Source organism: Molossus molossus, unplaced genomic scaffold (genome assembly GCF_014108415.1).
Source record: "Molossus molossus isolate mMolMol1 unplaced genomic scaffold, mMolMol1.p scaffold_m16_p_7, whole genome shotgun sequence".
In the NCBI taxonomy this organism is placed as follows: domain Eukaryota; kingdom Metazoa; phylum Chordata; class Mammalia; order Chiroptera; family Molossidae; genus Molossus; species Molossus molossus.
Genome location: NW_023425401.1, coordinates 110,797,175 through 110,811,300, shown reverse-complemented (window position 1 = coordinate 110,811,300; position 14,126 = coordinate 110,797,175). Strand labels below are relative to the sequence as shown.

General features: G+C 56.8%; 1 protein-coding gene across 1 annotated transcript in view; it reads right to left on the bottom strand.

Annotated features, from left to right (window-relative positions):
* DPP6 (dipeptidyl peptidase like 6) overlaps window positions 1-14,126 on the bottom strand; it is a 404,487-nt gene that overhangs the window by 175,349 nt on the left and 215,012 nt on the right. The window contains exon 3 of the mRNA XM_036246681.1: window positions 11,846-11,944. Coding sequence (XP_036102574.1) covers window positions 11,846-11,944 — 99 coding nt within the window. The remainder of the gene's footprint in view (window positions 1-11,845; window positions 11,945-14,126) is intronic.

Below are 14,126 nucleotides of genomic sequence, written 5' to 3'. Positions count from 1 at the left end.
CTGAGCCTCCCCTGCAGAGCCTCCCCTGCAGAGCCTCCCTTGCAAAGCCTCCCCTGCTGAGCCTCCCCTGCAAAGCCTCCCCTGCAAAGCCTCCACTCTCTGGGCAAACTAAATTGCCTGCTTTTGCTCTGGAAAGTGTCTGCAGATCGAAGCCACCTGTCACCGACGTCAGGGCAGGGACCTAGGCCAGCGGTTCTGGACAGGTGGCGGTATTTTGCCCCATGGGACGTTAGAGATGTCTGGAGACATCTGTAGTTTTCACAGTGTGGGTGGTGGGTGTTCCGAGAGGTCGCGGGTGGAGGCCAGGGACGCTGCCAAGGACCCCGCTCTGTGCAGGACAGAGCCCCAGCCAGAGAACGACCTGCTGCAAATGTCAACAAGGCCAGGCTGAGAAACCCTGACCCAGAGAAAGCAAATTCTTAAAAAAAAAGTTTTTTAATTGACTGATTTGAGAGAGAGAGAAATAGAGAGAGAGAAACATGGGTTTGCTGCTCCACGTATCCATGCCTTCATTGGTTGATTCCTGTATGTGCCCTGACTGGGGATCGAACCTGCAACCTTGGCGTATCGGGATGACGCTCTAGCCAACTGAGCTGCCCGGCCAGGGCGGAAGCGGAATCTTGATGACCATTTGGAGGCGGTAACACAAGCCATCCTTCGTCTGTCTCCGCGTGTTCATCCGTCGTCTGTGAGGAAATCAATTTCCTCGTTGGTTAAGCACTTACTTGGGTTGCTACTGCCTTCAGCCCAAACCAGTCCGAGTGGTTCCCTCTCCTTCCATTTGGTTGGAGTGCTCCACGCCTTCTGACCCGAATCTTCAGAGGGGTTGGTTCCGACATGTCAACCACGACCCTCGGGCTGACGCATCCCACCGACCCCGCCTTTCCCTGCAGCCGTGGGCAGAGCGGGTGGCTGCCCCCAACACGGCCCCTGGTCTGTCTCACACCTTCCCCGACCACAGGGCTCCGGGGGCTCCCCGCTTCCCCTGCCTGCTCTCGGCGTGTGCACGACTCACCCTGTTGGCGTCTGAGCCTATCAGCAGGAGCAGCCGGGCTGAGGCCATCCTCCTGTCCCCCACTGTCCCCCACTGTCCCCCGTGACGGGCTCCAGGAGGCACAGGCTCCTGAGGACAAGCACACGTCCGGGGAAGGGGCTGAGAAGTGCTGATGGGCCGTTTCAGAAGAGTCAGCGGGGTGGAAAGTCCAGGGAATCCGGTTAGTAACATTGTAACAGCCCTGGCCGGTGTGGCTCAGCGGTTAGAGCGTCAGCCTGTGGTCTGGAGAGACCCGGGTTCAGTTCCCGCTAAGGGCACGTACCTCGGTTGCAGTGTGTCCCCGGCCCCGGTTGGTCGTACGGGTGGCAGCCACTCGATGTGTCCCGTTCACGTCGATGTCTCTCTCTCTCTCTCCTTCCCGCTCTATCTGTACAAAAAATGGAAATATGTCCTCAGGTGAGAATAAAAAATAAAAAAAGAATAAGAAAAATACGTTTTTTAAAAAAATAACATTGTAACAAAAATGAACGGCGTTGGGTTGGTGCAGGATTAACGGGGTTGCCTCCCTAAGGTATATAAATGTCTTACCACCACCCTGTACACCTGAACTTATATGATATTGAACATCAACTATAATTGAAAAACTGAAATTTTTTTTTTTTTTATCCTCACCCGGGGACATTTTCCATTTTTTGTTCAGATAGAGTGGGAGGGAGAGAGAGAGAGAGAGAGAGAGAAACAACAACGTGAAAGGGACATGTCGAGTGGCTGCCACTTGAACGACCAACCAGGGCCGGGGACAAACTGCAACCGAGGTACATGCCCTTAGCGGGAACCGAACCCGGGTCTCTCTGGACCGCAGGCCGACGCTCTAACCGCTGAGCCAAACCAGCCAGGGCTGAAATATTTTTTTAAAAGAACACACACACAGCTTTCTCCCAGCCCAGACCTACACGCCGCCCTCATCACCTGAGAAATAAAACAGGGCAGGTCTTGCCTCTTGGGGACCTCCTGTCCCTCGCTCTAGGAGGAGCCTGCAGAGGGCACTTGGGGTCTGACCCCAACCTGCACCATGGCCTCACCTCCCATGTCCCCAGTCTCCCCAGAGGTGGACCAGTTCCTGTACCTGCCACAATCCTCGTCTTAGCCTTTTTCCCCTGCGCTGCTAACAAAATCCCATATTCCCCCCTGTACCCTCGAACATTTTACTTGACGGAGTCCTAATTAGGTTCAAATGTCACCCCCTGGGACCCTCCCTCCCTGAGCTCCCAAAGCAAGAGGCCGATGTTCCTTTTACTCCGAGCCCCTCCCCTCTGTGTCCTGGCCTTGGTGGTCTGGGGACAGCCCACACACCCACTCCTAGTGGCCGGGAGCTTCTGCTGGGGCCCCCAGGACGCCAGGCTCCCAAGACGCCAGTGCAAAGGAGGGTGGGGCTGTGCCCTGGGCGCAGCCAAGGGCCAAGCGGATGAGCCACTGGCTGCTCCCGGGAGGGGGAGCCAAGCACCCAGGGGACACCGCCTGGTCTCCAGACACTGCCAGACACCGCAGGAAGGACTCAACCTCGGGAAGACTGAATCGATGCCTCGTTCCGGGTAAACTTTCCGCGGGACTCCGGGCAAGCGCTCGGAATCCCAGAAGGCGTTCTCAGAGCGAGTCGCACAGAACTCCTGCAAAGACCCAGTTCTGCTACTCTGCAGCTGAGCCGTCCAGGGCAAGTGCCTTAACCTCTCTGGCCCCAGGTGCCGGTACTGATTAAACTAGGTGCGTAGGAAGCATTGTGCTGCACTGTAATTTCTGAGGTGTTTCTAGCTCCCCCTCACTTGGTGGGAATGAGAGAGAACTGTGCTGTGGGGGTCGCAACGGTGCTCAGGGCGCACCGTGCGGGAAAGGGGGGTGAGTCCGAGATCGGGACACGTAGTAAGGTGCACGGGATCCATAGATGGCCAGTAAAAAGCACGAGTGGGAACAAACCTAGTGTCAGAGTTTTCTTCACCATCTATCAGCTTCTCCCCAGGAAAGCAAGGAAAACCGGGTACGCAGCAGTCCCTGTAAATACGCGCACAAGTCCTTAAAATTCCCAGTTACAGCAGAGGGACCTGTTTGTCCTCCCGTCGGCCAGAAACTGGGGACCCTCGGTCCTTTTCCACGAACACGCATGCCCAACCGCCGAGTCGCGCATTCAGTCGCCGAGTATTTCTGGGGACCTCCCCGCGCTCCGGACACTCGGGGCCACGAGGGACAGAGCAAAGCCGCACAAGTGAGTCCCCGAGAAGCTCGCTGTCAAGGGGAAGAGAGACGCAAACCACCACCTGGACATAAAATTAGATTCACGGTGGGTGCGGGGCGGCCGGGGCGGAGGGGATTAACTCAATTACGGAACAGACGGAGTGATTCTGCTTTTATTAATTAAGAAGGTGACCAGTGCTTGAAAAGATGTCAATGATAGTTCATTAGCCTCTCGTAGGCTGGTGTGGTTAAGGGCTTGGTGGGATAATTTAATTGAAACGATAAATGATCATGTCAAAGGTGCAGGGATGAGAAGATCCAGGGAGTGTGCCAGCCCGCGGAGCCCGCTGAGCTGCCAGGCCCCAGGGAGGCACTAAACCTCCGCAGGGCCTGCAGCCAGGGTGGGGGCGGGGGGGGGGGGCTGGAGCGCCCTCGGCAGAGGGCCGGGCAGGTGCGTGGGGTCCGGAGGGGAGAGTGTGGCTGGCCACCGTCTTGCCCTGAGAAGCATCCCCAAGGCTGGGGACCCCCTGATGAGGCTGCAGCTGCTACTCTGGTCCAAGTTGTACAGGGTCCCATCGAAACCCGGGGGCGGGGTGGGGGTGAGCAGCTAATTCTGTGCAGAGAATTAGCACACCCAGAGAGAATGGATTCTGGATCAGCCTTTGAGGACGAGCCTCAGTTACTGAAGCAGAGAAATGCGGAACAAAGGTGTTCTCAGAAAGAGGGGCACAGGGACAGAGGCATGAGGACCCCCCGGAACACAGTCCGGCTGGGACATGCTGGGAGAAGCTGTGGTCTAGAGAGGACAGAGGGGACAGAGGGGACCGGAGGAGACCGAGCAGGCACAGGGAGGCAGGACGCCCGGAGACGGAAATTTCTACAGCCACCCTGGGACCCTTGGAAAAGCAACTGCATTTCTTTGGGTCGGAGTTTCCTCGTTTGTAAGGAAAAAAACCAAAGCAAACCCCGACCTCCCTGGGTTTCGGGGAAGACTGCACAGGAGGAAGGGGGTGAGTGAGTAGCTACAGCAACTGTTCCTGCTACTGTGGTCGCTATGAGGGCGCGCAGGGCCCCCCTGAGGGCTGCCCTCTTTCCAGCGTGCTCTGCAGGGCCGCCTACGGGGAACCGGGAGGGACGCTGGGCAGGTGGCGGTTTGAGCGCAGATACTAGGAGGGTGTGAGCCGCATGGAGACGGAGACAGAACAGGACGTGGGCGTGTGGCGTGGACGGTGTCACCGCATCGCAATAGCCCCAGACCTTCTGGGCTTCCTAAAGCCAGTCTGCTGGGCTTTTTCTGACAAAAGGCGGATCTTGAGAACTATACGGACAGAGAGGAGAAAAATCGGTGGTTTACACGTGGGCCCCAGTTCCATCCCTGTCCCTCCACGGGCTCCCGTAAGGCGCTGTGATGTCCCTCCGCCTGGATCTGATTCAATAACTTCAAATAATGACCATTATCCTCTCCACCGACTCACCGAGCTGTGGAAGAACATTTTCGCTCTCTGAAAACCGTCCTTTCTGGGCGTTTCCCCGCGGTGGACGGTGGCCGATCACCATCAGCTGCACAAATGGCCCCCGGGGACTTCCCCACTCCCGGGGGCTCCGATGTTCAGTGGTCCTGACGGGAAACGTGGCCTTCCCGCCGCCCGGAGACACCCAGAGCAGTCCACACCCAGCCCCCCTCCGTCGAAACCCCATGAGCTTTATACAGAAATCCCTCCAGGGTTTCCGCACAACCACAGATGGCAAAGCAAAGGCTGAAATCCAGTTGCTCTGAGCCCCGGGCCCTGTCTCCGATTTCATCTTCGACGACACACACTTTTCCAGGATCAACCAGCCGGCCGATGCTTCCCCACGTTCAAAGGAAGCGGTTTCCTCCGAGCTCAGTGTCCAGCTCAGTGCGAGAGACGCGGAGGTTCTGTGCTCGCGGAGGGAGGACGAATGGAAATGAGCGCAGGCACACACAGCCCCACGGTCTCCCGTGGCAGCCGCGCCCACAGACCGCGGGGAGGAGAGCGCACTGGGAGACACCCCTGTGACACTGCTGGGGGGGGGCAGCGGGGGGAGCGGGGGGAGCGGGGAGGGGGAGGGGGGGGAGCGGGGGGGAGCGGGGGGTGTGGAGGGGAGCGGGGGGAGTGGGGGGAAGCGGGGGAGAGCGGGGGTAGAGCGGGGGGGAGTGGGGGAGAGTGGTGGGGGAGCGGGGGGAGCGGGGGAGTGGGGGGAAGCGGGGGGGAGTGGAGGGGGGAGCGTGGGGAGCTGGGGGGAGCGGGAGGGAGCGGGGGGCAGCGGGGGGAGCAGGAGGAGCAGGGCCAGCATGGGCAGCAGGGGGAGCAGGGGGAGCAGGGAGAGAGCAAGGGGCAGCGGGGGGAGCAGGGGCATCGGGGGGAGCGGGGGCAGCGGGGGGAGCAGGGGCAGCAGGGGGAGCAGGGAGAGAGCAGGGGCAGCGGGGGGCAGTAGGGGCAGCAGGGCCCCTGAAGGGTGCAGGTGGCCTTGGCGCTCAGACCACTGCACCTGGGGCTCATCAGACAGTGTCCAGGGCTCGGTCCAGGGCGCCTTGGAAAAGCTGTCCCCCAGGGGCGCCCGGGGAGCTGCGGCTGCAGAGCCTCAGTGCAGAGCAGACGGTCTTCCTGTTCCCACGTGCACCGAGGGACACGCAGAGAGCTGGCTACACACAAGGAGGACACCGTTTTCTAGAATCACCCTTTCCCCCATTACCACCCGAAACAGGATTAGTAAGCGGAAAATGCCAAACCCCAAATACGAATCAGAATGTCCCGTGACTTTCGGGAAACACTGCCCGGGCCGCGGGGCGGTGTGGAGTGTGTGGCCGCCAAGGGACGACTTCTCTTGGATGAATTCTTCATGGACCATCACCAAATCCTGTCCTTTTCCTCCGAGCCTTCTTGGACAGTGCATCACTGGGGTTCTGTCCCTGCTGTCTCAGGCCCCCCAGGACGCTCCAGGACTCTCCCTCTCTCTTCCCCGGTGAGACCTCCAGCAACTCCCCAGACAGACTCAGTTTCCACGTCGTCCCTCCCTCCTGGCATCGGCAGCTCTTAGGGCTTCAAGATGTTTCCACTTGGTCTTCGTTCGTCAGCCCCCCTCTGAGCGCACCACTGCGCGGAGCCGGCGCCTGTGGATGGACGCGCTGGCCTGGATGACCCGGCTTAGCATCTGCAGGTCATCCTCGGTGGCCTCTTGCCGTCCCTCCTGCTGGTTGGCTGGCGCATCTCACTCGCCTGTCGGTCGCGGTGGCCGCCCCCCTGTGGTTTCGTCCCCACGCACCGCCTAGACCTTCACACCTGAGACTGGCCACACTAAGGCACATTTGTGTGATGAGAGCCCCAGGAGATACGGCAACGAGCATGGGAACACACCGGTGAGCCCCGGGGAAGTGTGTTTCGGATCTACGCTACAAGCTGTTCCCGCTTCACGCACTTCGTATCGCCCCCCAGATCCCATGATCGGAAACACGGAACGGTGGTCGTTTCTGGCTGAAGAATAAGAAACAAGCCAACAGACAATCGCAGGACGTAAAGTACAGCCCAGGGAACGGAGGCGATGATACCGAAACAACTGCAGAGGGTGCCAGACAGGCACGAGACTTACGGGGCGATCCCTTTGTAAGGTGTATCAACGCCTAACCACGATGCTGTGCCCCTGAAGCGAATACAGAATGATAGTGACGTCCCCTGTAAATAAACAACACATTTAAAAACACAGAAAAGCAAACAGAATAAAGAAAAACTCTGAACATGGGCTAGAACTGTGAAAAAAGCAGAGACTTGTTGGCAGATAGAGACCCCGTGTCTGGCTGAGGCTCAGGTGGGCACTGGTACTTCGGGGGGGAGCTGCTGACAGGTCCGGGGGGGCACTGAGGAAGGGCAGAGGGTGACTCCGGTGTTTGGCCGTCTGCCAGGAGAGTGGATTTCTCATCACCCGCACAGGAAGAGCCATGGGGAGAGCAGGTGTTCTGTCTTTCATTTTGGGGGAGTCACACAGAACGAGAGCTCAGATTGGAGATGTTGAGGTTAAGGTTGTGATGCCTGTGAGACACTTGAGGACTTTGGGGGTGTCTGGTCCTCATAGACAGAGAATATTTAAGGTCAGGAGACCGGAGGACAACGCCCAGGGAGGGTGCAGGTATAAAGGCGGGGGGGGGGGACACAAAGACCCAGCCCAGGGCCTACCCACATGAATTGTCGGGATGGGGAGGACCAGCCAGGGACTGGGAGGCGCTGCTGTTCAGGTGGAAACAGGACAAGAGACTGAGGAGCTGCAGGTGGAGTTGGGAAGTGGACCCAGGCGGAGGGAGGACGGGTCCTGTCGAAGAAGAAGAGGTCTGGGAAATGACCCTGGGACCGAGCGAGCTGGAGGTGACTGCTCACCCTGACGGGAGCTCCGGGGAGTGCTGGGTGGACGCCTCCCGAGTGGGCGGAGAGTGGGCGGAGGTCACTGAGCGCAGCTGGTCCCGCTGCCTGTGACAGGGAAGGCGGGGTGCCTGGCAGGGCATGTGGGGTGAAGGGGCTGGGGGTGCGTGTTCAGGGGAGAGAAATGAGACCCCGGGAATGATCTAACACACGGACACACGAAGAACGTTGAGGGAAAGGAGAGGTTTGCTGCACCCATTCCCCGCGAGCTGAAGCGAGTCCACCTGGGATTTCTTTAGGCTGAGCACAGAGGGGTCACCCGCGGAGAGTTTGGAGTCGCTCCAAGTGCGCGCCCCTGCCTTGCAAGGGGGCTCAGGGCGAACCTCCGCGGTCCCCCGTCCTGTTGCCCTTCCCACCTCATCGGCTCCCCCCGTGGCTGCAAGCGTGCACGGACGTGTCCAGGGCTTCAGGGAAGTTGAGAACTTGAAGGCGGGGCTGTCAATCACTTTCAGAAAAGGTAGGTTTAAAAAATTAAGTCTCTAGTACAAAAATGGGTGAGGAGAAATTTACCTCCAACCCAACGCATTTCCTTCTGATAAAGTATATTAGTTGTAGACAATTAACTCCAATATCAAACCCAAGATACATTTATTAACGTTAGTGGTTAATATGCACTTAAAAGAAAGAAAGAAAGAAAGGTCTCTTTCTCCACAGGAAATTACACCATTTTTCTTTATCTCGTATTTTGTTAGTTCGACACAGGTATCGGGGGAATAAGAGATGCTAGAATAAAGAATTTAAGGGATGAAAATAACTCTGAAATATTCACAACCTATAATCTTGGTTAAAACAGACACTGTACCCAGTGAGGTTGTGGAATAAATTATCTGGAGACAGGAGACCTGGCGGAGCACAGTTTATAAAACCCAGGGGGACCCAGGGACAAACTTTGCTACTTGCTAACTTTGTCCTATTGATCAAGTTATTTAAACACCTTAAACCTCGGTTTCCTCATCTGTAAAATGGGAATGACGGTAAGTGTGAGATTTAAATTATTTAGTATGTGTAAAGCGCTTAAGACATGGGAACTTCCCATTACATGGGTGATTATGTAATGATGGTGGTGGTGGTATGATGTGAAGATGATGATGATGGTGATATTGTGATGATGGTCTTGATGTTGATGCTAATGATAATGATGGTGATGGTGGTGATGGCAGTGATGGTGGTAATGGTGATGATAGCTGTGATGGTGGTGATGATGATGGTGGTGATGATGGTGATGATGATGGTGATGGTGGTGATGATGGAGATGATGGTGTGATGATGATGGTGATGATGGTGATGATGATGGTGATGGTAGTGATGATGGAGGTGATGATGATGTGATTATGATGGTGATGGTGGTGACAGTGATGATAGTGATGATTGAGGTGATGGTGGTGATGATGAAGATGATGGTGATGATATGATATGAAGTGATGATAAAGATGACAAAAAGAAAAAGAGGAGGAGGTGGAGAAGAAGAAGAAGAAGGGGAAGGGGAAGAAGAAGGGGAAGAAGAGGAAGAAGAGGAGGAGGAAGAAGGAGGAGATGGTGCTGGTGGTAGGTGGTGACTCCCAAGTCTTCCACCAAGAAACCGTTCCGTTGCTTATTTACTCTGGACCCAGCCATCTGCCTGCTGCACTGTACTCATCCAATGAACAGGAGTTGAATGAATGAATATTCTGATAATTTCTAAAGCTCATCCCAGCTCCATATCCCTCAATAATCCTATGAGTGTAATCTTACCCTGGATCTTAACGTTTACACTTGTTGCATAAAAAGAACAAATGCTTTGTGGTATTTGTAAAAAAAAAAAAAAAAAAGGCAATTATAAAGCCCCAGTTACTCATTGCAAAGTCACTGCATTCGCCTGAAGTTATCACATCTTTCAGGAGCAGGAAGGACGGGACCGCCAGGAAGACAAAGAAGAGAGAGACGGGGGGAGGGCAGCTGGAAGCATTGTGGAAATTCTCTTACTCCCCAGATGGTGCCTCCTATCTTGGGGAGACCTGACACCTGGTTACTTCGTAGCAAAACTTCATGCTCAGTGTTGACCTTTGCAAAGAAAGAACCCTCCTAAGAAAACTCCCGGACACCAAAGACAGGTTTACGTAGAACTGCAGGGGGCTTTAATGCATATATTTACCCCGCCCAGACAGGCAGGGTAGTGTTTCTGCTGGGCCCAGGGCAGTGCTCAACGGTCTGCATTAACCCCCGACTCTGTGGCTATCCAGGAACTCTGCCTTGTTTGCTCCGGCCAGGAGACCGCACAGCTCCGGGCCGCTGGCTCACCCGCAGCAGGAAGGAGCTGGAGACGCAGCGTCCGACACGAGGGACCACTCAGTTCCTGCGGACACTCAGGTCCCCTGCGCCTCCCTTCTCGGCCTGCAAACCTGTTGTTTTGTCGTGTAGAAGGCTGACGAAGGGCAAGTCTGCGACTGTGGCACCTTCCTGAACATATGTATTATTTTAGTGTGTCCTGGTATCTTTCCGACCTGCACTGAACCGCATGACTCCGGTCCAGGGCTCAATGTCTCTGGACGCGTGTTTTATTCCTAGATTCTGCCCCTTCAACAATTTCCTCTCTTCCTCCTCCCGCCCTCCCTCCCTCCCTCCCTCCCTCCCTCCCTCCCTCCCTCCCTCCCTTCCTTCCTTCCCCTCTTTTTTCCTTCCTTTTCTTTCCTTCCCCTGCCGTCGCCCAGCTAACTGGGGCTCTCCCCTCCGGGGCCGAGCACAGACTGACACCTTAGTCTCACATGTCTCCAGGGGTCTCTGCCTTCTAATCAGTAAACTCCAGACCCCCCCTTAAGTCTGAGCTCATGCGCCGTCTTCGAACTGTCTGCTCGGGAAGATCGGGGTCACCCTGCTCCTCCCTCTGTGCCAGGGCTGCTGTCGGTGGCTCGTGGCTCTGTCTGCCGAACCGACTCCGCGCTCCTCCGAAGGCTGCCATCGCCAAGCCCAGGCCCAGGGCCGTGCGGCGGGCAAACACAGAGGGCAGGTGCTCAGGCTCCAGATCAAGGGGAAAATCACCCCTCAGCCACACACGCGAGTCCTGGACCCTCTCTCCATGGCCGGGGTTTCTGTCCGCCCCCCGAGGGGTGTCACAACACACTGCTCTCATCTGTGGACGATTCCCTGGGTGAAATCCCTTCTCTCCAAGAACCACCTGCTTCTTCCACTTTCCCGCAAGCGAATCTGAGGATCGGGGCGTAGACCTGACCCAGAGCGGACAGAGGGCAGGTCTGCCGGGCAGGAGCCGGGAGGCAGGGTAGCTGCTCGCTGGGTTGTGACGGTTTGTGAAGCATCAGGCGCGTCTCGGGAGCAGCGTGATGGCGAGAAGACACAGGACATTGTGTCCCTCGACAGGATGGTCATGGGAAGAACCCTCACCAGGAAGTCGGGAGACAGGCCTGCAGCCACGGCCGTGCCGCATACCAGCTCTGTGACCTCAGGAAAGTCACCGAACCTCTCTGGGCTTCACTCACGGCCAAAGCCAGGATTTGGACTCGATGGCGAGCATTTCAGGACAACGGTTCCCTGACCCGAGAGTCACTTTCCAAGTGCCTTGGCCGAGGCCAAGACTGAACGCAAACCACACTGGTGGAGGCAGCAGGACTCGGGTGCCACCCAGCCTGCAGGGGCTGGCCAGCCGTCCCTGGCATCTCTCCGTGGCTGCTGCACCACCGCCCCACCCAGACAGGAAGTGGATCACGCCCTGCGCCACACATGCGTCGGGAGCATGCCCCTTCGGCCTCCGACCCTGTTCCGTGTTGCTGTTTAAAACACCCCCCACACAAGAAAGGTTGACTGTGTCCAGACTGAGGGACAGGCTGCGTCTGCCGCTGAGCGCGGGGTGCCCTGCTGTGTGTGCTCGGCGACACCTGGAAGAACCCTCCAGGTTCCTGGCCCCAGTGGGGGTCACAGTGGAGGAGAACAGGGGGAAGGGAAAGCTGAGCTGTGTGGCTCCCCGTGCTGGTTGCTTAGCAACGCTCCCAGCTCCGAGGGAGAGGTAATGACTCTGGGAGGTGACACAGAGCAGCCCCGTCACCGGACACGCACGCCCACAGAATGACGATGACATGATCACAGCAAGTGGGAGCTCAGAGGGGCTACGTCCACGGCCAAGAGATCGCGAGAGACCACTGGGAGCCAGGCTGCCGGCCAGGACGGGGAAGGGGACACGCGGGTCCTCACGGCACACGGGACTCACCGCTGATCCACTTAGCCTCGGGGTCGTGAACTCGGAGCTCGTCACTGAAGAGATCGTCCACCGTGACCTTCTTCTTCTGAGACAGGCTGTTGTCTTCCACTAGGGGACAGAGGAAGCGAACAGTTACACCTCTGCCTTTCGGTAACTGCGGACATGAGACATTCTGACCGCCATTCAGCATGGTGACCGACACGCGCGGAGCCAAAGCCAGCCACACTTTGTTTTTTTTTTTATCCTCACCCGAGAACATTTTTCCATTTTTTGTTCAGATAGAGCGGGAGGGAGAGAGAGAGAGAGAGAGAGAAACATCAACGTGAAAGGGACACATCGAATCGCTGCCACCCACACGACCCAACCAGGGCCGGGGACAAACTGCAACCAAGGTACATGCCCTTAGTGGGAACCGAACCCGGGTCTCTCTGGACCGCAGGCCGACGCTCTAACCGCTGAGCCAAACCGGCCAGGGCACGCTTTCTGTTTTTAACAAACCGTCAGAAAGGACAGTAAGGGGGTCGGGGCTGGGCAGCAGGGGGCATCCCTAAATGATCCTACACCTCAGGTCTGGACATATGTACTCGTTTCAACACTGACTGCCCTGGCCGGTGGCTCTCAGTTGGCTGGATCATCACCCCGTGCCCCGGAAGGCCGTGGGTTCAATTCCCAGTCGGGGCGCATATGGGAGGCAACCAATCCGATAGATGTTTCTCTCTCACACTGATGATGTTTCTCTCTCCCTTCCTCCCTCTCTAAAATCAATGAAAGATAAACACATGGAAACGAAAGGCTGATTTATGAGCGACACGGCGGGAATGGTCGAAAGGGGAAGGAGCGGACCCCAGGAAAGGCTCTCAGCTGTATCACGTGACCGGTCACCAGGCAAGAATTAAATGCCGACTCTGGGCAGCATGGTGGGCGCCCAGAACTAAAGGACAACAGGCGTAGGTGCTTCTCCTCCATACGCCTCGCTGTCCCCGGCTGTCTACGGCTCGGGGATGAGGTCTCGTTTGGACGGATTCACACCCCAAACGTCTGTGTGCAACCCCGCCAGGTGCTGCCCTGTCCCCCCCGATCCTACGCTTGGGACAAAGCAGCTCGGATGAGCCTCGAAGGCGCTGGACGAAGACCAGCCGAGGGGAGGCGTGTTGTTAGCAGCACCAGCCCAAAGCATCCCAGAGGGAGACCCCGAAATCGACTTGGCGCTCACAGAGCGGCGGGAGCCCGAGCTGGAGGAAGGGCCACGCCCCAACAGTGACCCCGGCAACAGCAGCAGGACCCGTGCCGACATTTGAGACACGCGGGGTCTCTGGAAGGAGTTCCTCGAGGAAGGAGCCCGTGGCCAGGAGACGAAAGAACATTCCGGCTGGGAGGACCGCGGGCCGAGGAGGTCACAGAACTGGGACGTTTCTTGGAGACTGTGGGTGCGTCGGCGACGGCGCAACAGACTGAGCGGAAGGTGTAGAGGTGCAGGCAGGTTCTCACTAGAGTTGATATTCTGAAATTCCGTTAGAAAATGCTTACTGCACGGCTGGTGTGGTTCAGTGGTTGAGCATCGACCCTGCACCAAGAGGTCAGCGGTTCGATTCCCGGTCAGGGCACATGCCCAGGTTGTGGGCCCATCCCCAGTGGGGGGCATGCAGGAGGCAGCCAGTTGATGTTCTCTCTTATTTTTAATTTATCCTCACCCGAGGACATTTTTCCATTTTTTGTTCAGGTAGAGGGAGAGAGAGGAACAGAGAGAGAAACATCGATGCGAAAGGAGCACATCAAGTGGCTGCCACCCGCACGACCAACCAGGGCCGGGGACAAACTGCAACCGACGTACATGCCCTTAGCGGGAACTGAACCCGGGTCTCTCAGGACCGCAGGCCGACGCTCTAACCGCTGAGCCAAACCGGCCAGGGCGATGTTCTCTCTTATTAATGTTTCTATTTCTCTCTCTTAACTCAATAAAAAAAACTATCGACAATGGAATCTACAAACAAAATGAACAAGCAGAACAGAAACATTCTCATAGATACAGAGAACATTGTGTTGGTTGCCAGATGGGAGGGGGGTTGGGGAATGGGGAAAAAAGGTGAAGGGATTAAGAAGTACAAATTGGTTGCTGGACTGACAAACCTCAAAGGGAAGGGGGGTTGGGGATGTGGGAAGAAATAAACCAAAGAACTTATATGCATAACCAATGGACACAGACAACAGTGTGGGAAAAGGCAGGAGGGGGGCGGGAGTGGGGAGGAGGGGGCCAATGGGGGGGGAAATGAGGAACATCTGTAATACATTC